Source organism: Cervus elaphus, chromosome 25, assembly GCF_910594005.1.
Source record: "Cervus elaphus chromosome 25, mCerEla1.1, whole genome shotgun sequence".
Taxonomy (NCBI): domain Eukaryota; kingdom Metazoa; phylum Chordata; class Mammalia; order Artiodactyla; family Cervidae; genus Cervus; species Cervus elaphus.
This window is the reverse complement of record NC_057839.1, coordinates 28,763,588-28,787,800: the sequence shown is the minus strand read 5'-3', so window position 1 is coordinate 28,787,800 and position 24,213 is coordinate 28,763,588. Positions and strand designations below refer to the sequence as shown.

General features: G+C 39.2%; 1 protein-coding gene across 1 annotated transcript in view; it reads left to right on the top strand.

Moving 5' to 3' along the window:
- Positions 1-24,213, top strand: part of ITGA2 (integrin subunit alpha 2) — a 105,465-nt gene that overhangs the window by 24,080 nt on the left and 57,172 nt on the right. Inside the window, exons 2-3 of the mRNA XM_043887220.1 lie at positions 7,021-7,141; positions 23,097-23,206. Of these exons, the coding sequence (XP_043743155.1) occupies positions 7,021-7,141; positions 23,097-23,206 (231 nt within the window). The remainder of the gene's footprint in view (positions 1-7,020; positions 7,142-23,096; positions 23,207-24,213) is intronic.

Below are 24,213 nucleotides of genomic sequence, written 5' to 3'. Positions count from 1 at the left end.
GAACAAAACTGGGTTAACTATATCTCATCCACAATCTTATAACTTAAAATAAGTTTTCAGAATAAAGTGGGAGAATGAACTCCATATTTGCTGAAACTAATTCTTAAATTATTAAAGTTTCCCAGAAATCTATTTCAGACATGAGCAGGAACTCTCTAGACAGGAGGTGCTATAAATTTTTTAAATGAGTGGAAGAAAAAAGAAGTTTGCATTAATCAACGTGTGCTTAACTATCTGGTTTGCCTGTGGATATTAAAATGACAACAAGTCAGGTTATAATCAAGAATGAAAAACCCCCTTTAATTGTGAACAGAGAGGAAATTAGTTAACCATCCAGGACCATACATTGCTTATTTTTGCAATAAAGTTGGGTGAGACTCACTGAATACTTGGACTTGGTTACTGTCAACAAATACACAGCAAGGTCACCTTGGATAAGTACTTTCTGCATTCACAAGCATACACATGAGGACAGGAGCGAAGAGTTACACTCTGGGTAATGACATGACCTTGAAACTCACTACATCTAATATAGACCTGGAATGTATAAGTTAATAATCTGTGACTTGCTGGGCCAGTTTTTCACTGGCCCGATTCTCTCTTTCATGTCCCCATAGTACTCAGCAGGATGTTCCCTAGGCCTGGAACGACCTTGGTCTTCCTCTTTGTGTAGTGAATTACAGCTCATCCTCTAAGGTCCATATAGATTGCCACCTTTTCTATGAATGAAGCCTTCAAACTTAGATTTATCCTCTTCTTAACTCTTGGGTCAAGGTTCTCTGTAGCTTTCTGAAATTTAATACTTATCCCATGATAATATAATTTTTTATTTCTTATTCCAATTACAAGAATGGAAGCTCAATGACAGCAGAGATCTTGTCTGTTTGGTCCATTGCTTCTGTCGCTAGGTCAGTTCAGTCGTTCAGTTGTGTCTAAGTCTTTGCGACCCCATGGACTACAGCAAGCCAGGCCTCCCTATCCATCACCAGCTCCTGGAGTTTACTCAAACTCATGTCCATCAAGTCGGTGATGCCATCCAACCATCTCATCCTCTGTTGTCCCCTTCTCCTCCTGCCTTCAATCTTTCCCAGCATCAGGGTCTTTTCAGATGAGTCAGTTCTTCACATCTGGTGGCCAAAGTACTGCAGTTTCAGCTTCAACATCAGTCCCTCCAATGAACACCCAGGACTGATCTCCTTTAGGATGGTCTGGTTGGATCTCCTTGCAGTCTAAGAGACTCTCAAGAGTCTTCTCCAACACCACAGTTCAAAAGCATCAATTCTTCAGTGCTAAACTTTCTTTAGAGTCCAACTCTCACATCCATACATGACTACTGGAAAAACCATAGCCTTGACTAGATGGACCTTTGTTGGCAAAGTGATGTCTCTGCTTTTTAATATGCTGTCTAGGTTGGTCATAACTTTTCTTCCAAGGAGCAAGCGTCTTTTAATTTCATGGCTGCAGTCACTATCTGCAGTGATTTTGAAGCCCAAGAAAATAAACTCTGTCATTGTTTCCATTGTTTCTCCATCTATTTACCATGAAGTGATGGGGCCGGATGCCGTGATCTTAGTTTTTTGAATGTTGAGTTTTAAGCCAACTTTTTCACTCTTCTCTTTCACTTTCATCAAGAGGCTCTTAAGTTCTTCTTCAGTTTCTACTGTAAAGGTGGTGTTACCTGCATGTCTGAGGTTATTTATATTTCTCCCAGCAATCTTGATCCCAGCTTCTGCTTCATCCAGCCCAGAATTTTGCATGATGTACTCTGCACATAAGTTAAAAAGCTTCTGTCCCCAGGACTTAGGAAAATGCCTAGCACAAAGGAATTGGAGAAATATTTTTTGAATGATTCATTTCTTAGTATATGGGCATGTTTAGGGTGTAAGGAAACAGGATGAACCAAGTAGGTTGTCATTTTCCGTATGATTCAGTTATGACAGACATAGGAATACATTACTATAAGCAGTGGGATTGTAAAGAGGAAATAGACATTGAATTAGAATACTTACATAAATTTGTAAACGCTAATTGGCTATCATAGGCTAAGTGTGAAATGGTGACATAGTGAGTTGTAAATATGTATTTGAAAAAATAAGTATAGAGAACAGAGAGACTTAATCAAAAGGGGCAGGCTTTTAGGGAGGGATTGATGTATCAGATAAGAAGAGATTTAGGATCAGTGGGATGAAGGCATTGTGATGGAGAAGATCATGTTTTGTGAGAAAAATGAGCAGAATATTTACGAATAGAAATTCTGGACTATAAGGTTGACATGATTAGCCAGACCAAGACTCAGATCTCAGCCACCAATTGAGTGACATTGAGCAAGAAAGACATCTAACCTCTAATAATCCCTAGTTTTGCTGTTTCACAGTGTTGTTGTGGGGATCAAATGAATCAAGATGATTCTGATGTAGGCAGGCCAACATAAGCATTAAGAAATAGTAGGCTACAAATTCGAATATACATTACGGTTCAAATATTGGAAAAAATACTAGAAGGAAATAGTATATCCAAATTATCTGTACTTGCATTAGAATGATATGAGTATGAATTCTCTTTCGTCTCTTAATTTTGCCTATATTCCATATAATCATCAAATAACATATATTCATTAAATATTTACTTCATACCACAAATATTATCCTAGGTGCTGAGAAAATAAGAGTGAATAAAAGAAATAAGTTCTGGACTCTGAAGTTGCTTAGGTTTTAGTAGGCAAACAGAGACAAAACAATGCAGATACACAAGATCATTTCGGATGATAAGTGCTGTGATAGTATCATAATGATTGAGGAGGATGTAAACTGGTAGATGAGTCAGGGGCAGTCTCTACAAGGATAGCAGAGACCTATTTGAGCAAAGATCTAAGTGATGGATAGATGGCAGGACATAAATACTGAATTGAGAAGAGTGTTGTAGGCAGTGGGTCTGGATGCTGCAAACGCCATAAGCAGAGTGAATAGGATGTGTTCAAGGGACAGAAGGAGAGCCATTGTGGCTGGAATCCAGTGAGTGGAGAGGGTGGTGGAAAATGAAAGTCACCAGATACATAGGGGCCAGATCATGAAGGACTTTTGAAACTCTGGTAAGGAAATTAAATTTTATTCTCAGACATTGGGGTATTTTAAGCAGAAAGATGATATGATTTACATTTTTAACTAATATTTTATATATGTGTGTAAGATAATCATGATGGTGTGATCACTCACCTAGAGCCAGACATCCTGGAATGTGAAGTCAAGTGGGCCTTAGGAAGCATCACTACAAACAAAGCTAGTGGAGGTGATGGAATTCCAGTTGAGCTATTTCAAATCCTGAAAGATGATGCTGTGAAAGTGCTGCACTCAATGTGCCAGCACATTTGGAAAACTCAGCAGTGGCCACAGGACTGGAAAAGGTCCGTTTTCATTCCAATCCCTAAGAAAGGCAATCCCAAAGAATGCTCAAACTACTGCACAATTGCACTCATCTCACACGCTAGCAAAGTAATGCTCAAAATTCTCCAAGCCAGGCTTCAGCAATACGTGAACTGTGAACTTCCAGATGTTCAAGTTGGTTTTAGAAAAGGCAGAGGAACCAGAGATCAAATTGCCAACATCCGCTGGATCATCGAAAAAGCAAGAGTTCCAGAAAAACATCTATTTCTTCTTTATTGACTATGCCAAAGCCTTTGACTGTGTGGATCACAATAAACTGTGGAAAATTCTGAAAGAGATGGGAATACCAGACCACCTGACCTGCTACTTGGGAAACCTGTAAGCAGGTCAGGAAGCAACAGTTAGAACTGGACATGGAACAACAGACTGGTTCCAAATAGGAAAAGGAGTATGTCAAGGCCATATATTGTCACCCTGCTTATTTAACTTCTATGCAGAGTACATCATGAGAAACGCTGGGCTGGAGGAAGCACAAGCTGGAATCAAGATTGCTTGGGAGAAATATCAATAACCTCAGATATGCAGATGACACCACCCTTATGGCAGAAAGTGAAGAAATAAAGAGCCTCTTGATGAAGGTGAAAGAGGAGAGTCAAAAAGCTGGCTTAAAGTTCAACATTCAGAAAACTAAGATCATGGCATCTGGTCCCATCACTTCATGGCAGATAGATGGGGAAACAGTGACTGGCTTTATTTTGGGGGGCTCCAAAATCACTGCAGATTGTGATTGAAGCCATGAAATTAAAAGATTTCATCTCTCCTTGAAAGGAAAGTTATGACCAACCTAGACAGCATATTAAAAAGCACAGACATCACTTTGTCAACAAAGGTCTGTCTAGTCAAGGCTGTGGTTTTTCCAGTGGTCATGTGTGAATGTGAGAGTTGGACTGTGAAGAAAGCTGAGAGCTGAAGAATTGATACTTTTGAACTGTGGTGTTGGAGGAGACTCTTTTTTTTTTTTTTTTAGATAGTAACATTATTTTTTTTTAATTTATTTTTTTTTATTAGTTGGAGGCTAATTACTTCACAACATTTCAGTGGGTTTTGTCATACATTGATTTGAATCAGCCATGAGAAGACTCTTGAGAGTCCCTTGGACTGCAAAGAGATCCAACCAGTCCATCCTAAAGGAGATCAGTCCTGGGTGTTCATTGGAGGGACTGATGTTGAAGCTGAAACTGCAGTACTTTGGCCACCAGATGTGAAGAATTGACTCATCTGAAAAGACCCTGATGCTGGGAAAGATTGAAGGCAGGAGGAGAAGGGGACAACAGAGGATGAGATGGTTGGATGGCATCACCGACTTGATGGACATGAGTTTGAGTAAACTCCAAAAGTTGGTGATGGACAGGGAGGCCTGGCTTGCTGTAGTCCATGGGGTCACAAAGAGTCGGACACGACTGAGTGACTAAACTGAACTGAACTGATACATGTACATATGTGTATGTATACACACAGTACATATATGTGTATATGCACACATATATGTAATAAAATTTAACTGCTAGGTGATAAAATGGAGCCTATCATGATTTCATGTCATGACATGATCTGCCAATGTCGAATTAATGGGGGGAAAATGAGGTCATTTCATATATATATATACACACACAGAGACATATATAGCTATATGTGGCCTTTCCAGCATTAGATATTTTAAAAGAGGGGACAGTTTGGTATTACCTCCCTAAGCTTTTACTGATTCATTAGATAATTGGTAACATATTTAAATAAGATTTACCGAGTTCTGTACAATAGGGCAAAGTTAAATTCTTGATTGGAAACACCAGTATTCTGAAAGTCAGTTCTGGTTCTCTGCTTCCAACACTGTGTTATTTTCACTTGCATTTAATTTCCTGAAAAGGATAAAGGAGTGGTGCATTTGAAAAAATGATATTAAGGAGAAAATCTGCAAATGTAAAGCTGTGTAGTGTTTGCTATAGAGTATTTGAAAATTGTTTGTCCTTCTCTTCCTGGCAGCACATTATTTCTAAAAAAAAGCCAATAATGAGCTGAGCACTCGAGTGAAAACATCTATGGTGGAATGATTTTGGCATGTGAAGAGGGACGTCAACTACTTTCAGTCCCCAAAGCTTCATCACTGACCTCGTTATTCCTTTTGGAGCACATTTCAGAATCTGCTCCCAAAGTACAAGGGCATAACAGGAGAGCCAGCCCTTTTCCTCCATCCTTCCAATGCCTGAAACAATAATGCCCTTTCAGTGTTGCCCAGAAAGTAGGGTATTCCATGCCCTTTCAGTGTTGCCCAGAAAGTAGGGTATTCCATGCCCTTTCAGTGTTGCCCAGAAAGTAGGGTATTCCTTTGTGAAGACGCATAGTTATGGAACTTTGATGTCAGTTTTGAAGAACCCACATTGCCTTCAGTGTCTGCAAAAATAACTACTGATCTCAAACAGCTTGAAGCCTGTTCCCATCGCTATGCCCTAAGTTGCTTCAGTCATGTCTGACTCTTTGCCACCCCATGGACTGTAGCCCGCCAGGCTCCTCTCTCCATGGGGATTCTCCAGGCAAGAATACTGGAGTGCGTTGCCATTTCCTTCTCCAGGGATCTTCCCAACCCAGGAATCAAACCCGCGTCTCTTATGTTTCCTGCATAGAGAACCTGCATGCAGTTCTTTACCACTAGCACCACCTGGGAAACCCCATCCCATCTCCATAGAGGATATAAATGTCCACACTACCTTCTTTCTCCAGAATGCGGTACAGCCAGTGTCAATGCCATCAGGGTCAGAGAGGGTGGTCTTCATCAACCCGACTCTTTCCCCTCTTTTCTTTCCATCAAAAACAAGGTTTTTCAAAAAGATCTATCCAGGTTTTATCCTATCAGGGCCTTTGTTGTTTTTGAAAATGAATATTGTTTCTCAAGTATTCAGAAAGACACATCAAAAAGCAAAACCACTTCTGCAGTTCCTGCTGGAATAAAACATCTGACCCCTTTCCCTACATTTTCATCCTCAAAAGTGATCCCTTCTGAAAGAAAGGAAACAATTTTCAAGCAGCTGTTTTTTTTTTTTTTTTAACTCCTTTGATGTAGTCAGCAAAGCTTTACCAACGGACATTTCATATAGATAAGAGTTCATGTCAAGATCTTCAGGAGAAATAGAAGATAACCCTCTGACCCTGCCTTCGGGTGGCTTAGAGCCTTCTTGCATTAGGAAGGGCAAATAGAACCGGAGTTACTTAAGAATCCCTAAAGGTAATATGTGGTTTAGGAGTTCAAGCTCTTCAGTCAGACAGCCTTATCCTGGCCTTCCCTTATCCCTTTCTACCTGAGACACACATATTTCCAACAACTTCAGAAATTTCTGCAAAGCAAGTATAATAATAGCAATCATATTCTAGAGTTGCTATGAGGCCAAATGAAATAGTGAGTCATGCAAATAAAGTAGTTAGCATGCTGCCAGGGCCTCAAATTAATACTTAAAACTCTTGGTAAGCATTAATGGAGAATAATTATTATTTAAATCAGGTTTTTTTTTTTAAGTGGCCTTTGAGAATTATATTACAACCTTATATTCACAAAATGTAAATATGGACTGTTTTCATTTTTCTTTAATAGGCATTTTAAACTGTTGTGTGGCATACAACGTTGGTCTCCCAAAAGCGAAGATATTTTCTGGCCCTTCAAGTGAACAGTTTGGCTATGCAGTGCAGCAGTTTATAAATCCAGAAGGCAATTGGTAAGAACATTCTTTATGTTTTCAGTAAAATCATTAAATAAATTTAATATTTGACTACAATTTCTTGTTCAGATGCATGAAAATGTTATTAATTGGTAGCCCTCAAATATCCTTAAATGAAGAATTTTTCTTTCAGACTTGGTAAATATCAGATTGATAATTAGTGGGATGACTTAAAAAAAGATGACTTTTTTTAAAAAAAAAAAAAACCTAGATAGAAAGTTTTCTCTAAATATTCCATTGTGAATTCATAATACCAGATTTTGACCATTTGATGATAGATAAACAGATAGGTAGGTAGATGGATAGATTTGTCTTCCTTTCTTACTCTGTAAACTGGTATCCATTAGGTTTTATAAGTGTTCAACTAGCTAACACTACCTCTGGACCGTTTCTAGATGGCAGAATTTTTCCTTACATTTTCTCCTTCAGCAAAGCTTTGTCTACTGGCTTCATTTTAAGTCAGGATTCCCTACTCCAGGTGACCAGGGGTCCTTACAAGCATTCATGCTCCCTATTGCAGCAGAAAACTCCAGGCAGATCCTGGCTCATTTAGAGCTTTTTCTGATGATTAAATGGGCAGTTATTAGTTTATCAGATAAGGGCTATAATTTATACCCCTTTTCCTTCATGAACTTATGTCTGGTGCTCTAAAAAAATGGAATTCAAACATTCAGGATCCCTATGATTCACATTTTGGTGTGTGCCTATCTGTATGATGGGCAAACAAAATGAAATGATACTCAAGAGGGCAGTGTGTCTCAGAAGGCATCATAAAAGAGGTGAATCCTGAGCTGGGTCTTAAGAGTGGAGGTGAGCAAGCAGGAGAAGAGTACTAACTTATTCCTGCTTCAGGGCTTTGGTGTACTGCTCTTCTCCTGGAAGGGACTGTCTTCCCAAGATTCTCACTCTTATCTCTCAGTTTCAGCTCAAATGCCTACTTCTCAAAGAGATCTCTCAGAACCAACCTGTCTGAATTAGCACTTCACAACCGCTCCCAGTTGTCTCTAGCCTTTTATTTTCTGAGTAGCCGTTGTTACTATCTGAAATTATCTTTATGTGTTTATACGCCCATGACCCATCTTCTGCTCTGTCTCTGAGTGTAGGCACTGGTGTGTGCTCAGAACCCAGAGTGGCAGCTGATGTTGAGTAGACGGTCAGTAACTATTTTCTTGATTACTGAATGAAAGTCCTAGTTCAGTTGGTTCACTTGAGGTAGTCTACAAAGTGATCTCTCATAGACCGACTGACATAGAAGCTGAACAAGACCTTCAGACGAGTTCTGATGGTCCACTTCGTAGGCATGGCCTTGCTGAGGACAACCTGGCATTAAACTTGAGGTGATTCTTTTTAAGTAACAGTTTTTCTGATACAGAGAAAGAGCCACCGTTAGCAATAGATGGTATTAGAGATGGCAAGGATTGTTGGCAGCTCAGCCACTGGCCACTTTGTGAGTTGGAAGTTACCCAAAGGGACAAAGTTGACAGGAATCTAGCAGGCAGAGTGCTGGCCAAGTGAGCCCTGTCTCCTTTCTCTCTCCAAGATTCCCTTTAAGTACAGAAAGCATTGCTAGAAGACAAACGCATTACAGGGAGCTCTGCTCAATACTATGTAATAACCTAAATGGGAAAAGAATTTGAAAAAGAATAGATGTATGCATATATATAAATGAATCACTTTGCTGTACATCTGAAATTAACACAACATTGCTAACCAGCTGTGCTCCAATATAAAATAAAAATGTTTAAAAAGACAAATGTATTAATTTGTGGTGAGAATCTGGTACTGACAGGGTTATTTCAAGACCAAGGACCCCAGACATTTCTAAATCCTGCCTTGACCTTCTCGTGACATTACTGAAAGATACATAAACACAGAGCTTTCTGTTAAGATGTGTGGTGAGGCTTGTCAAGGACTTCTTTCCTCAAGCCTAGTACAACCACCAGCTGGTTTGTGCAAACCCCACGCCCAGGAAGCAGAGAAGGGAGGTCTTACCTGAGGGCTACACCCTGTGGGGGTGTGAAGCAGGAAGGAAAGAGAACATAAGCTGGCCTGACATGCTAGCCTAGGTCACTCCCTGATCTGGCCCCATAAAATCCAAGTCATGGACGTGATCTTCTAATGCACCACAGGCTGGATGCTTATGAGGTGCAGAAAGTACAAAGCATAGACCTTGACTTTAAGGCATGTGGAATAGTCAGTGAGGAAGATGGATGTGCAGATCAGGCAGCCATGAATAATGCCAGGGGCATAAGTGCCACCCCCAAAGTTAACAGCGTTTGTGTTCCTCTAGTGTCACTTGCTATATTAACTTACTGTCGAGAGCTCATTTTCTCTTCCCAAGACCCGAGACACTAGAGGGACAGGGTTCCCTCCTGACTTCTCTCACTAGTTGACGCCTCCCAGGTTCCTTGCTCAGGGGGCAGGGCAGGGGCAGGATCCAGGTGTGAGTGGGTTTTCCCGCTCCAGTGCTGGGGTGGCCGAGGTTAGCACCAGCAGCTTTCATGACTCCCGGGATCAAGGAAAATACTATGAAACTTGGAATCCAGAATGGCCTATTTGTTTTGACAGTTGGCACTGTGCCCCTCCCCACTCCTAATTTATGACAATCACGCAGACATTATGGGAGTAGCAGATGTGGGAAAGACTGTTTTAACATTAACTTTCCTTCTGATATTAATCAAGTTAACTTTGGGCACAGAAAGTGATATTGCTATGAATTCCTTTAATAAACTATGAGTCTTTTTCCCTTAGACTTTATATATGTAACACACACACTCACATACCTCTCTCTCTATTTTTTCACTCCCTTACTGTAAAAAGGGAATAAAAATGGAAAGCTGCTTGTTCTGGTAGTTTCCTCCTCAGCTCACTTTGACTTTCTTTACAGTCTGTCTTGTTGAACCCCCGACCTCATCTCTCAGCCCTTTCCTGCCTTCTGAAAACTCACTTAAAGCTCTAGCCTGAGTTTTCTTAAGTCACACTCTGCTATTTTCAAAGTACAAACTTTATCTGTTCCATGTGCCCCATGTTTCTAAGAATGTATTGGCATATTTTGCACAGGGATCTATAAAATTTTAACAAAATGATCTTGAGTCCTTTGCTGGTTTCATTTATTATACTTTTATTACACTGTGGACTTTTACTTTAAAAAGAGTGTTGATATGCTTTGCAAGTTCTTGAAATTTTATCATGGTCTCTTATGAGCTGGATGATTTTAAAAGCAAGATTACCTCCCAAGTAGAGCTCCACGGTGCTCCTCTTCCTGTAAGTAAGGCTGGGGTCTGTTCTCCCTCCAGTGTAGGCTAAGGGTCACCCTACTTTGGAGCCCTCCTTTTATATACAGGATGTTCAGATGTAGGTGATGCAATCAATCCTTATCACTGTTTTACAAAGGATTGTGATACATTTAACGTCATTTCCTGGAAGCCTGTGGTGATATGTACTGTTTCTGTTTGTCTAATCTGAGGGCCTGTCTCAAGAATCATCTGAACTCATTATATGACTCAAAAATCTTAGAACACTGCAATCTCTTGTGTGACGGGGACTGTCTGGGAATTGAGGGTATTTCCAGTTGTAGAAATGTATTTTCTTGTTGTAGTAAGGACCAGTGCATGCTTGCTCTTTAGAAGGAGAAATACAATGAATATGTGTCATGAGTGCTTACCTCTGTGTCCACCTCTGTGACCCTTTGGACTATAGCCCACTAGGCTTCTCTGTTCATGGAGTTTTTTTGGCAAGAGTACTAATGTGGATTGCCATTTCCTCCTTCGGGGATCTTCCCAATCCAGGGAAGAGTTTTCTTAAGTCACACTCTGCTATTTTCAAAGTACAAACTTTATCTGTTCATGTGCCCCATGTTTCTGAGAATGTATAGGCAGGGATCTATAAGATTTCAGCAAAATGATCTTGAGTCCTTTGCTGGGTTTTATTTATTATACTTTTGCATCTCCTGTGTCTCCTGCATTACAGGTGGATTCTTTACCACTGAGCCATCAGGGAAGCCCTGAACATGTTTCATAGCCAAAAATAAAAACCCTTCCATCTATATATATATTATAGATTCTAATTTTTAATTAAGAAAAATGTAATAAAGCATTATGTATATTATAAATATAACAGGGTGTATGACATACCTCTTGTAAGGGAATTTTAGATAAACAATAAAAAAGTAACATTCAATTCTGCACAAACAGCAATGATTATGTCATATAGTATATTGGCAATATCAATGCTAGTAAATTCTTAGCCAACACATAATATTCATGATGACTCTAAGAGTTTTGTCAAATTATTACCCATTTTATAAGTGATAAAGGGGTGAGACTTAGAAAGCTTTGTTAGTTGTCTAAGTTTACAGAGCTAAGAAGTAATAAGCATAGGGTAGATTAATACAAGCAGCTTCCCCAGTGGCTCAGAGGTAAAGAATACACCTGCAATGCAGGAGCCACAAGAGACACATGTTCAGTCCCTGAGTTGGGAAGATCCCCTGGAGGAGGGCATAGCAACCCACTCCAATACTTTTGCCTGGAGAATACCACAGACAGAGGAGTCTGGTGGGCTACAATCCATAAAGTCTCAAAGAGTTGGACACAACTGACATGACTTAGCATGCACACACACAGATCACACAGATTAATACAGGAATAAGGTGTTCCAAGTGGGCCTGTTTTTTTGTGTCCAGGGAAGAACATGGGAGAATGTAATTGGCATTTATAAATAATATTTAAATATAATTTTCATGTAAAGTTTTTAAAGAAAGATGAACTTCATCCAGCATTTTTAATTAAAAATTGTTACAAAAAGTATTATCTGGGATGACAGTTCCCATCTGTCTTTTCATTCTCTGATAGACAGAGATTTGTCAGATTAGCCAAGAGCTAGTCAGTTTCCCCACCACCAGCTGGGTGACTTTGGGAGAGTCACAGAACCTCTCTGGATCACAAAGAAAATGGCATCCTGACCAAACCAGAAGTTTTTACCGCCTTGTGAGAGAATAAAAGTAAAGCACTTCAAAAACTAAACTACTGTGCATATATGAGATATTCTCACCAGCTCTTTGTAAAAATGTATAGAAGCAAACTCAGGATTTTTAATGACTTGTTCCTCCCCACCTCTCTATACCCACCACTTCTTCCTCACCCATCTCTCATCTGTCACAGTTTAGCTCCCATGCAATATTAGATTAATTTTGGTCCATTTCTTCTTCTTCTTGGCCAAGAATGCTATTCTGATCCCTTTTCCAAAATAATCATGTCTTTGTCTTTCATTACATAGCCTTTATTTTTTTTTTCATTTATTTTTATTAGTTGGAGGCTAATTACTTTACAATATTGAAGTGGGTTTTGTCATACATTGACATGAATCAGCCATGGAGTTACATGTATTCCCCATCCCGATCCCCCCTCCCACTTTAAATATCAGCCAACAGCATCCTTTATGTCTCTTCCCAAAGATAAAATTCTCTTGCCATTAGGTTTTTCTGGCAGTGCCATTTAAATGCTTACTTTGTTTATTCATAAGGTTTGCTTTTATTTTAAATCCATGACATATATATTTCTTTTTGTTCTTCTATTGCATTTTAGTTATTTTCACCAACTTCTAACTTAGTCATATTTTTGACCCTACAAAGGCTTAGAAGTCTGACTGTAATATATTCTTGTATTTTTAAGTTTAAAAAACTTACCATTAATATTTTTATGACTATTATGCTATTGTCATATACTTAAACTAACACTATTAATGTAGGTCTATAAAGGAGCGTGTTTCCTATTAATAATGACTTTCCCATGGCTGGCAGTAGGGCCAGGGTAAATAGGCAACCAAGTTCCTTTTGGAGCTCCATAGACCACTCCAGTGTTGATTTACCTATCTTTGTCACACCATAGTTGCTAATTTTTTTCCGCTAAGTTAAAATCATCTTTATGGGTACATTTTTTCAGTGATTCGTGTAACAGCAGAAAGGGCACTTTAAATATTCCCTGCTCCAACTAACTTCTTCGTTCCCCAGCTCTGGACACAAATTTGTGTGTGTATCCACAGATAGGGTCACACATACATGCCCAGCTTTTGTGACTTGCCTGTGGAATAGATCTGCTGAGCCAGAGACTCTGGCGACCTTCTGTGATTTGTGAAAATCCTCCGTGCCTCACCACCTCAGTCAGTTCAGTTCAGTCATTCAGTCATGTCTGATTCTTTGTGACCCCATGGACCGCAGTACACCAGGCCTCCCTGTCCGTCACCAACTCCTGGAGTTTACTCAAACTCATGTCCATTGAGTCGGTGATGCCATCCAACCATCTCATTTTCTGTTGTCCCCTTCTCCTCCCACCTTTAATCTTCACCAGCATCAGGGTTTTTTCAAAAGAATCAATTCTTCACATCTAGCCTCACCACCTCGTCTTATCATTTCACGCTTCCCTCTGTGTTAATGCCTGAAGGTCTGTTTTTAAAACAAGTTCATTCATGACGGTGCTGGGACACACACACGCTCCCCCACACACATACTCCCACACACACTCACACACACTTTCCCACCCACCTCTTCCTGGTGATTACTTGTCTGAAACTTTTCCATCCATTGACTCTGTCTTAAGAAGGATCTGGTAAATGCTAAGTGGCATAGGTAGAGCCTATTTGTTAATTTGGTTAGGACCCAGATGATGGAACCACAGAGAGTAGCTCTCCTGGAAGAGTTCTAAGCCAGCTTAGTATGACAGAAAGAACTGGAGGTTTGGAGTGAAAGGACATAAGTGCAGATCTAGGTTTTGTTGCCAATCAGACTCTTAGAGTTGGATTTCTTTATATGGAAACAGGAATATTTATAATATCTGACCTCACAGGATATTTATAAGGATGAAAGTAGATAATACATGTTAAAATGTGCCTTATAAACTGTAGTTTACAAATATTGTTTCTTTTCCAGTTCTTTCCATTGATAGCTATCTGCTGTAGCACCTAGTTAAAAGGTACTGTCTCATGGACTTTGAGACATAAAAATGTGTGACCTTAAAAGCATTCCTTTCCTCCCCACCAGGACACAAGGAATGTGGAATTTTTATTGTCACAAGGCATTAAATTGAGTCTTTTGGCTTTTGATTTTAACTTCAGGAAAACTGCATGTTGGATGAGTCAGTGTAACAGAATCAGTTTTTATTGATTCATTTGCTTCCAGTGCAAAAGCTGATTTCCAGGGTTTTGTGAGATAAAACAATAGGCTTAAGATGTTCTAGCAATAATGAGGTCAGTGGACTTTGCATTGGGGAACTGAAAGATCTTGAGGATGTAGCCATCCCACTATTTGAGGAAGCAACCTGGAAACCAGAGAAGTCTGGAAGCATAATGAGGCCAGGAGGCTAAAATTGCCTTGAAACATATGCTAGAGTTTAGCTAGTAAATTATAATAGCAGTCCTTCCCAACCAAGAGCTAAAAATGAGCTCTTACCTGCTCATTACAGGTGAATTCTTCCCATGACAAACTCCTTTTATGTTGCAAGCAAGTAGCCATATGGAACTCACTGGACTCCTTGTGTTGTCAGTGGCCTGGAACTAAACAATATAAGGAATAATATTTATATTTATAAGCTATAGGCTTTGACATGTCTCATCTTAATGTGGGTATTACATACAATAGACTTCTAATGCCAGACAAAACAACTCTGGATGGCTGATAGACATTTCCAACTGAAAATACCTCCCTCTGAACTTCTGAGCTTCCTTTACTGAAGAATCTTGCTCTACTGACCATATCCTCCTTATCTGATAATGGCCACTTGGTTACTTTTAATTCTTGCTGACAACCTTGGGCTCACCCTTTGCTTTATTTTTCTTCCAAAACTAACTTCTCGTCACCGCCTTGTCACCACCTTCCCTTCTGCCAGCCCCACAAGAGCCTGGCATCACCTCTTTCCTGCATCATGCCATGTGCCTTGTGAGTGCTTCACCTGCTCCACCTGTACTCCCATGCAATCATTCTCAACACAGGAACCTTCAAAATCCTTCTAAAATACGTCAGATTGTGTCAATACTGTGCTCAAAACCCTCCGGTGGCTTTCTCATATTTCACTCAGAGGGAAAAACAAGTCCTTACAGTTTCATACAAGGCTCTGTGTGATCAAGGCCCATTACTAACATGACCTCATCTCCTACCATTTCCCCATCGTGCATTCTGCGCCAGCCACAGGGCTTTTGCACTTGCTGTTCTTGTAGTCAGGACTTCTCTTCCACCAGAGTCTTATGATGTTACTCCTTTCCCTCCTTCAACTCTTTACGTAAATGTCACCTTCTCAGTGACCTTTCCTGGCCCTCCTAATAAAGATTGCAACACCCTCCACCCCACACTCTTGACTCTGCCATCCTCACTTGTCCCACAAAGTGCTGATTACCATTGCCATACGTTTTACTTACTCATTACATTTATTGTCTGTTTTTCCCACTAGAAGGCAACTTCTGTGAGGCCATGGTTTTTTAAAATGGTATGTATTTATTAATCCATTTATTTATTTTTAGTTGTACGGGGCATGGGCTTTCTAGCAGAGGCAAATGGGGCCTCCTCTTTGTTGCAGCTTCTCATTTTGATAACTTCTCTTGTCGTGAAGCATAGGCTTTAGGTGCATGGGCTTCAGTACTTGTAGCACAAGGGCTCAGTAATTGCAGCCCTCCAGCTCTAGAATGCAGGGTCAGTAGTTGTGCAGCATGGGCGTAGCTGCTCCATGCATGTGGAATCTTCCCAGACCGGGGATAGAACCCAAGTCCCCTGCATTGGCAGGCAGACTCATCCACTGTACCATCAGAGAAGTCTGAGGCCATAAATGTTTGACTAATTTAGTCACTAATGTATCCCCCATGCCTAGAATTAAGTCTGGCACATAGTTTGCCTGGCCACCATGTACAGCTTCACAGGTTGTACACTGCACAAGGCCAAGGCACACCATTCATGTGGGAATGGAACTCCCTAGAGTTGTACAACATGTCAGCCTCCTAGGACCTCAAGAAATATGTATTGAATCAAATAAAACATGCTTTGCCCTAGTATTTTAAGTGCACCTCTGTCAGTAATCTCTGGGAAAATCTCTAGTATCAAAGAAATGCTTGGAGAGTTTAGAGACTCACAGACCAAAGGAAGACATTTATAACAGCCCCTGGATTGTGGGTTTAAAACTACCTACACCAACATAAATATTATTTACTAACTAAACAAAGTATTTTGAATTCCACTGGAGGTGGGCAAATTGGCTATGTTTTGGAACTCTATATAATCACTATTTTCCCACAAGATAATTGAACAGTAAGTGTTATTTTAAGTAGTCTTGGAAGAATTCCCAGTTTCACTGTAGGAAAAGAAAAGTTTATATCTTGGGATTTTGTTCTGTTTTGAGAATCAGCGCACACAACTCTTCATGGAGCTCTTTGCCTGGTTGTGATTAAGTTAAATCTGTTACTTCAGAGAGGCTTCATCACACTTAGTTTACCCGCTGAGGTGTCTTATCCCTGACCTTTATAACATTCTCTCCTGGCATGTTTCTTCCTGCTATAGCTGATTACATAAAATTTTGTAGAGAAATATACCTGCCTCCCTCATCTTCCTGTCTGATTAATTTGAGAATGTCACAGTTCCCTCAGGGTAGCCATGGGTGATGTCATAACCTTTCCTCTTAAGGGAGAATTGTCAGGAACGAGGATTTCACTGGGTGCAATCTGCTGGAAACACTGCCAAAAAAGGAGGTGGACCAAGGGTTTTCAAGCCTTCTCTGTAATCACTAGTATGACCTATGACTACCTACTTACTAATGTGGTTCTCAGTATTTAAAGAATGAGTCATAGACAGTGAAAACACCATTTCTGTTCTTCAACAGACATAATGGTCTGGTTTGCCACTGTCCTCTATTGTTTTGTGTTAAGAGTTTAATATGGTGTGATGCCACCAGAGATTTCTATGTGTTCTGTGTGAGAATGTTGGAGAAGACTCTTGAGAGTCCCTTGGACTGCAAGGAGATCCAACCAGTCCATCCTAAAGGAGATCAGTCCTGGATGTTCATTGGAAGGAGTGATGCTGAAGCTGAAACTCCAGTACTTTGGCCACCAGGTGTGGAGAGCTGACTCATTTAAAAAGACCCTGATGCTGGGAAAGATTGAGGGCAGGAGGAGAAGGGGACGACAGAGGATGAGATGGTTGGATGGCATTGCCGACACAATGGACATGGGTTTGGGTGGACTCTGGGAGTTGGTGATGGACAGGGAGGCTTGGCATGCTGCGGTTCATAGGGTCGGAAAGAGTTGGACACAACTGAGCGACTGAACTGAACTGAACTGTGTGAGAATCTCAAGCCCTTTCATGAATTTCCTATTAAATGGCATATAGCTGCACAGAGGCTTCATTTCTTCTTGTCTGATGAATGGGGGCAGGGGCAGGGGCCCTAATTCTCATGGTGGTGGTAGAGATGTTATAACCCCCCAGTACCATGAGGTTATCCAACCCTGAATTCTGGGATGAGGTGGAAGGAGGCCAAGAGAGAGTGTCCAGGAACACTTAGTCACTAGGAAACAGCAGGTGGCCTTTTGAGCTTTCTCACTGAAAAAACGGATAGCTAGTGATGCAGCTTTATGGCTGGAGGCCCAGAAGAACAAAATGATTACATTTTAGGTGAGAAACACTCAACTTTTGTTTCTCGGTGTGTTTCTCTGGAATAAGCTGAGAATAGATGGGAAAGGTGTGCAGTAGAAGCCACCGAAGGACCACACTTGGTGCTATCTGAACATATGCTGTCCTTACCTGATTGTACCCAGCACAGCCAGGGCCTACAACCCACTTCTCAGTAGGTGTGGTCTGACCCTCAGGTTCCAGTTTTTACTCCTTTATGATTCTGGAAGCCAACTCATATGTTCAGTTTTCCCAATCCGGGCCCTTTGCCAGGCCTTCTTGCCACTTTTTAGGAAAGAGAATAAATAGCCTAAGGGTTAAGAGCTTGGACATCAGAATCAGTTATGCTTGGCTTTCACGACCCATGTGAATATGAGTAAGTTGCTCATCTGTCTCAGTGATCCCATCTGTAAAATGGAGATAAAATAATCTCAGACTCATTTGGCACAGGGACTTAATAATATTCGGAAAGCCTCCTATACAGCATCAGTTGTAAGATTTGCTGTCATTAATATAAATCCCCAGAATTTAAAGGGGCAAAGCCACACTTTTTGTTATAGTTTCTTGCTATAAGGTGCTATGTTATTCCCTACAGACTCCTCAGTCAGCCTTTGTTTAAAAAATAAAGACATGAGTTTGACACATGGTAGCTACATGGAGACTGAATCAGGAACAATTGACAGAAGAGTACCCATATAATGCTTTCTTCTCCACTTGGTGGAGTTTTTTCACCTCTTTTTTTTTTTTGCTTATTTTATCTTTAATTTAGACAAAAAGAAATAAAAATTTTCTATTCAACTTTTCCTTAAGAGAATTCTCGTTTGTGTGTGTGTGTGTGTGTGTGTGTGTGAAATTTGCTCAGTTGTGTCTGACTCTTTGTGACCCCATGGACTATAGAGTCCATGGAATTCTCCAGGCCAGAATACTGGAGTGGGTAGCCTTTTCCTTCTCCAGAGGATCTTCCCAACCCAGGGATCGAACCTAGGTCTCCTACATTGCAGGCGGATTCTACCAGCTGAGCCACAAGGGAAGTGCCAGGTAATAATGTAGAATCAACACAACATTGTAAATCAACTATACTCTAATAGAAATTTAAAAAAATAATGTAGAATGATCCATTTGTTTGTTCAGTTGTTTTTTCATTCATTCATTCGACACACAGTCACTCAGTGCTATAGGCAGGATTCCTAGTCCCCATGGACTTTTCCTTCCTGGGGGGCGGGTGGGTATTTAGTCAGGGGGCAGGCCCTTACAGGGTAATGTGATGAAAATCAGGACAGGGAAAGTTCAGAGGCTAAGAAATTACTTAGGAAATCCACCTTGCTCAAATGTGGAAGAACCAGGTGACTTCTTGGAGGAAGTGGTTGTCTAATGGGAGACCTAAGTAATGAGCAGAATTTTTCCAGGCAGAGAACAGCACGTGTGAAGGTTTAGAAGCAAGAAGAACCCAGCTTCTCCACCAGATCAGAGTCTAATGACTCAAATACAGAATTTCAGGAAAGTATGTGAAGAAAACAGGGCTGGAAAAGCAAAGGCCAGATTGTCTCTTTTTTTCTTTTTTTTATTAAAAAAATTTTTTTATCATAGTTGATTCATGATGTTAGTTTCAAGTGTACAGCAAATTGATTACATTTTATACATATATATATATGTATATATTCTTTTTCATTTTTCAGTCTCTTTCTTTCTTACATTTTAAGATGTATCCTGCACACAAAAATTAGAGGTAATTCTGTATAGTCCCACTATGGAATGAAGACCAGAGACTTGTAGAAATGGAGAAATCAAGCTGCTGGAAGATAGTTTTTACAATGCAGAATCCTCATAAGTTTCCTAATTTCCTCTGAGTTGTCATGAATTTGAAGAACATCAGATATGCTCAAACATGCACTTCAAATCCTGCTCCTTGATTCTCTTCCTTCACTAAAGCAAATATTGGGACTTACAGCCAACATATCAATTTCTATCTTTTTCAGAAATCTTAACCTATCTGCCTGGTGTTTTTGCATTCCTCTTTCTAGACAATATTTTTGATGTATTACTTTTTAATTGAGGTATAGTTGATGTACAATATTATTAATGTAAAAGTTTCAGGTGTACAACATAGTGGTTCACAATTTTTTAGTTATATTCCATTTAGAGTTATTATAAAGTATTGACTTTATTTCCTGTTTGGGACTATATATCCTTACAGCTTGTTTATTTTATACATAATAGTTTGTTCCTCTTAATGCCCTACCCCTATATTGCTCCTCCTCCGCCCCTCCCCACTGGTAGTCACTAGTTTGTTCTCTGTATCCGTGAGTCTGTTTCTTTTCTGTTATATTCACTAGTTTGTTTTATTTTTTAGAGTCCACATATAAGTAATATCACACAGTATTTGTCTTTCTCTGTTTGACTTATTTCACTTGGCATAATACCCTCAAGTCCATTCATGTTGTTTCAACTGGCAAAATGTCATTTTTTTTTTTAGCAAAGAACTGTATTTGTGACTAAAGTAAAAATTACAGATGCATGTTTATAAAACCTTGTTATAATGTTACCATAAGAAATCATTAGCTGAAAATTAATCAAAAATTCAGATTGAAAAGGATTTACATTTTAAAATAGCTCATGTGGAATTCTTAATACTTAAGTAGCATCTGTTCCCACCCACTACCTCTGGATTTTCTTTCCCCAGAGTGCAAGGAAGTGGTGATTGAGGACATTTAGCAACATTCTTATGTATTTTACTCCAAATTCAAGGTTTAAGTTGAACTTGTGATATAAGCTGCATTATCCTATAGGAGGCCAACTATATTCTATAGTTAAAAATTCTTTCAATCAAAATAGATGGAAACTTGCATGCTAAAATTTTAAAATAAAGTTTGATAATAAAAATGTCATCCTTTTTATGACTAAGTAGTATTCCATTGTATGTGTTTGTGAAAGTCACTCAGTCATGTCCAACTCTTTGTGACTGTCTGTAGCCCTCCAGGCTCCTCTGTCAACTGAATTCTCCAGGGAAGAATACTGGAGTAGGTTGCCATTCCCTTCTCTGGAAATCTTCTGGACCCAGGGATTGAACCAACTCTCTTGCACTTCAGGCACTTTACCTACTTATATATGTATACATATATGTGTGTGTGTGTGTGTGTGTGTGTGTGTATGCCATATTTCTTTATCCATTCATCTATTGATGGGCACTTAGGTTGCTTTTATATCTTGACAATTGTAAATAATGTTGCTATGAACATTGATGTGCACATATCTTTTCAAATTAGCATTTTCATTTTCTTTTCCAGATATATACCCAGGAATAGAGTTGCTGGGTCATAAGATAGTTGTATTTTTAGTTTTTGAGCAACCTCCACAGTTTTTCACAGTGACTGCCAATTTACATTCCCACCAGCAGTGTCCTAGGGTTCCCTTTTTTCCGTATCCTCACTAACATCCATTATTTGTGGTCTTTTTGATGATAGCTATTCTGACAGGTGTGAAGTGATATTTTACTGTGGTTTTAATTTGCATTTCTGTGGTAATTGATGATCTTAAGGATCTTTTTGTGTGCCTGTTGGCCATCTGTATGTCTTCTTTGGAAAACTGTATATTCAGGTTTTCTGCCTTTTTTTTAAGTTTTTTTTTTTTCCCTTTGATGTTGAGTAGTAGGAGCTGTTTCTATACTTTGTACATTAATCCCTTATCGGTCTTAGCATTTGCAAATATTTTCTCCCATTCATTAGGCTGTCTTTTTGTCTTGTAGATGGTTTCTATAGACAATATTTTAACAGATAAATTAGGTAAAGTATCTACTCATAAGAAGACAAAAACTTTCAACTCTAACCTTAATCAAAGTTAACTGGTTTAAAGTATTCTAGAATCCTCTACAAAATACTTACTTGAGAATATTTGTATAAGATAAGGGGAGAAGATTATTACTGAATCAATAACTCTTTCAAAATAATTTGTATTTCCCTCTTTCCATGATTGTTATGCTGTTCCCTCTGATAAGAATGCCAGCTACCAGCCTCATCCTTCTATGTCCATGTTATCTTCCTTTGACCATTTAAATTTTTTTCAAGAACAATTTATTAATATCTTTCCATTTGTTATGATTATTATTTTTTTACTTGTTATTTTTTTAAATAGTTTTACTACATTTAGTAGACATAAACGTGCCTTAGGTTTTTCTTAATTCACTATAGCACTTAATTGAGCACATGCTGTTTAATCAATAATGACAAAATATTTAGAAGTATCATAAAGAATTTAAGCTTCATAGATCAATAATCTAATCTTTCCCAACTTTGACAAGGAAAAAACATTGAATCAAATATGCTTCCTTAGTCACTGGTTGCTGCTGAGTAGTTAGCCTACGGGAGTTTCTAAAGATCAGACTGTTATGTGGATGCTTTCTGTCCATTCTTGGCCAGAAATGTCCAGTGATTCTACAGGGAAATGCATAGTATCTTTTTGGAAAGCTCTGTAGGAAGTGAAACTAGCCACAAGGAAAATGTTAGCACCTATCTCTGACCTCTGCTTCTGTATTCCAGCTTCTGTATTCCAACACGATGCGCATAAGGAGAGACCCGCAGTAATTGCTGGGGGTAAATATTGCTCTGTATTTTTGCTGAGCGTTCCCTTGTATAGACAGTAAAACATAAAGCCACTTAGATAACTTATGTGCTCCCTAAATGACATATGAAAGTGCTTAGGGCATGGAAGACACTCGACAGATGTTAGTTCTCGCTTTAGGTTTTAATATTATTTCATTCTTTAGAGCTATACTGAGCAGTATGGTAGCCACTAGCACCTGTGGCTACTGAGCACTTGACATGTTACTTGATTGTGCTCAAAATATAAAATACACAGTGAATTTCAAGCACTAAGTATGGAAAAAGAATGTTAAATAGCTCAGTAATTTTAATATTGATTGCAAGTTAGTATGGATATACTGAGTTAAATAAAATATATTATCTAAATGAGTTAATTTCATCTGTTGCTTTTTTTTTTTGTTTTATTGATGCAGCCACTAGAAAACTTAAAATTACATATGTGCCTCACATTTGTGACTTGCATTTATTTCCACTGGACAGAAATGCTTTAGAGAGACCTCCCAGGTATTGTGGCAAGACCGCTGTACTGCAGATGTTCATCAATTTCTTCATCAGCTAAGAAGAAAAGAAAAACAACAAATTATAGCTGAGCAAATAGAAACTGTTCACTTATTAAATTGAAATTAAATGTGGATTTTTTACTGTTTTGTGGTCAGCTTTACCTTTAAGAGACTCTAGCTAACATTTAATGTCTAATGGAAAATAAAATCCCTATTTCTAGGTTACTGGTTGGTTCACCATGGAGTGGCTTTCCTAAGGACCGAATGGGAGATGTATATAAATGTCCTGTTGATCTCTCCACCACTACATGTGAAAAATTGAATTTGCAAAGTAAGTTATAATTAGCAATGTGGTTTTTTTTAATACATAACAAAATCTTGTTATATACTCAGTTGAAAAAAAGACAACAAAACCAGTCAGAGTTTTGTCTTTAAGAAATATAGACTGCTTTCGTTGCCTGTATCTCTGTAGTCATATGGGGTCCAACTGTATCCAAACTTCCAACACAGTTTGATGACCTCATTAAGTAAGATGTGTGGGAAACGTGCTGCCTCCTAGACCATCTGGCCCAGTCTGTGGACCAGTTTCCACCAACATTTAGGATGATTTTGGTGATTACTAACAGAAATCTGAGACTATTCATACTTCTCTCCCTCCCCAAAACAAACCATACAGTGTAGAAACATCGGTACTAGGGATAATTTGGGGGGTGCTGAGGAGCACTCTGTGTTTCTGGTCATGTGAAAATGATCTTGTTCTACTAAAAAAAGAAAAATTACTATTTGGAATTGTTTGTAACTGTTTGGAATTGCTGGGTTTTAATTATCCACAAAAGCAGACCTCTATTTCCAGAAGTTAAGTAGTGAAGGAGAATTGGCAAAATAGTTTGATAAGATAGCAGGGTTAAGAAATGATTTTTCTAATAAAAAGGAAATGATTCTATAAGTAAAAACATCTACTTCTGCTTTACTCACTACACCAAAGCCTTTGTGTGGATCACAACAAACTGGAAAATTCTTCAAGAGACCAGACCACCTTACCTACCTCCTGAGAAATCTGTATGCAGGTCAAGAAGCAACAGTTAGAACTGGACATGGAACAACAGACTGGTTCCAAATCGGGAAAGGAGTATGTCAAGGCTGTATATTGTCACCCTGCTTATTTAACTTATATTCAGAGTATATTATGCAAAATGCCGGGCTGGAAGCACAGGCTGGAATCAAGATTGCCGGGAGAAATATCGATAACCTCAGATAGGCAGATGACACCACCTTTATGGCAGAAAGTGAAGAGGAACTGAAGAGCCTCTTGATGAAAGTGAAAGAAGAGAGTGAAAA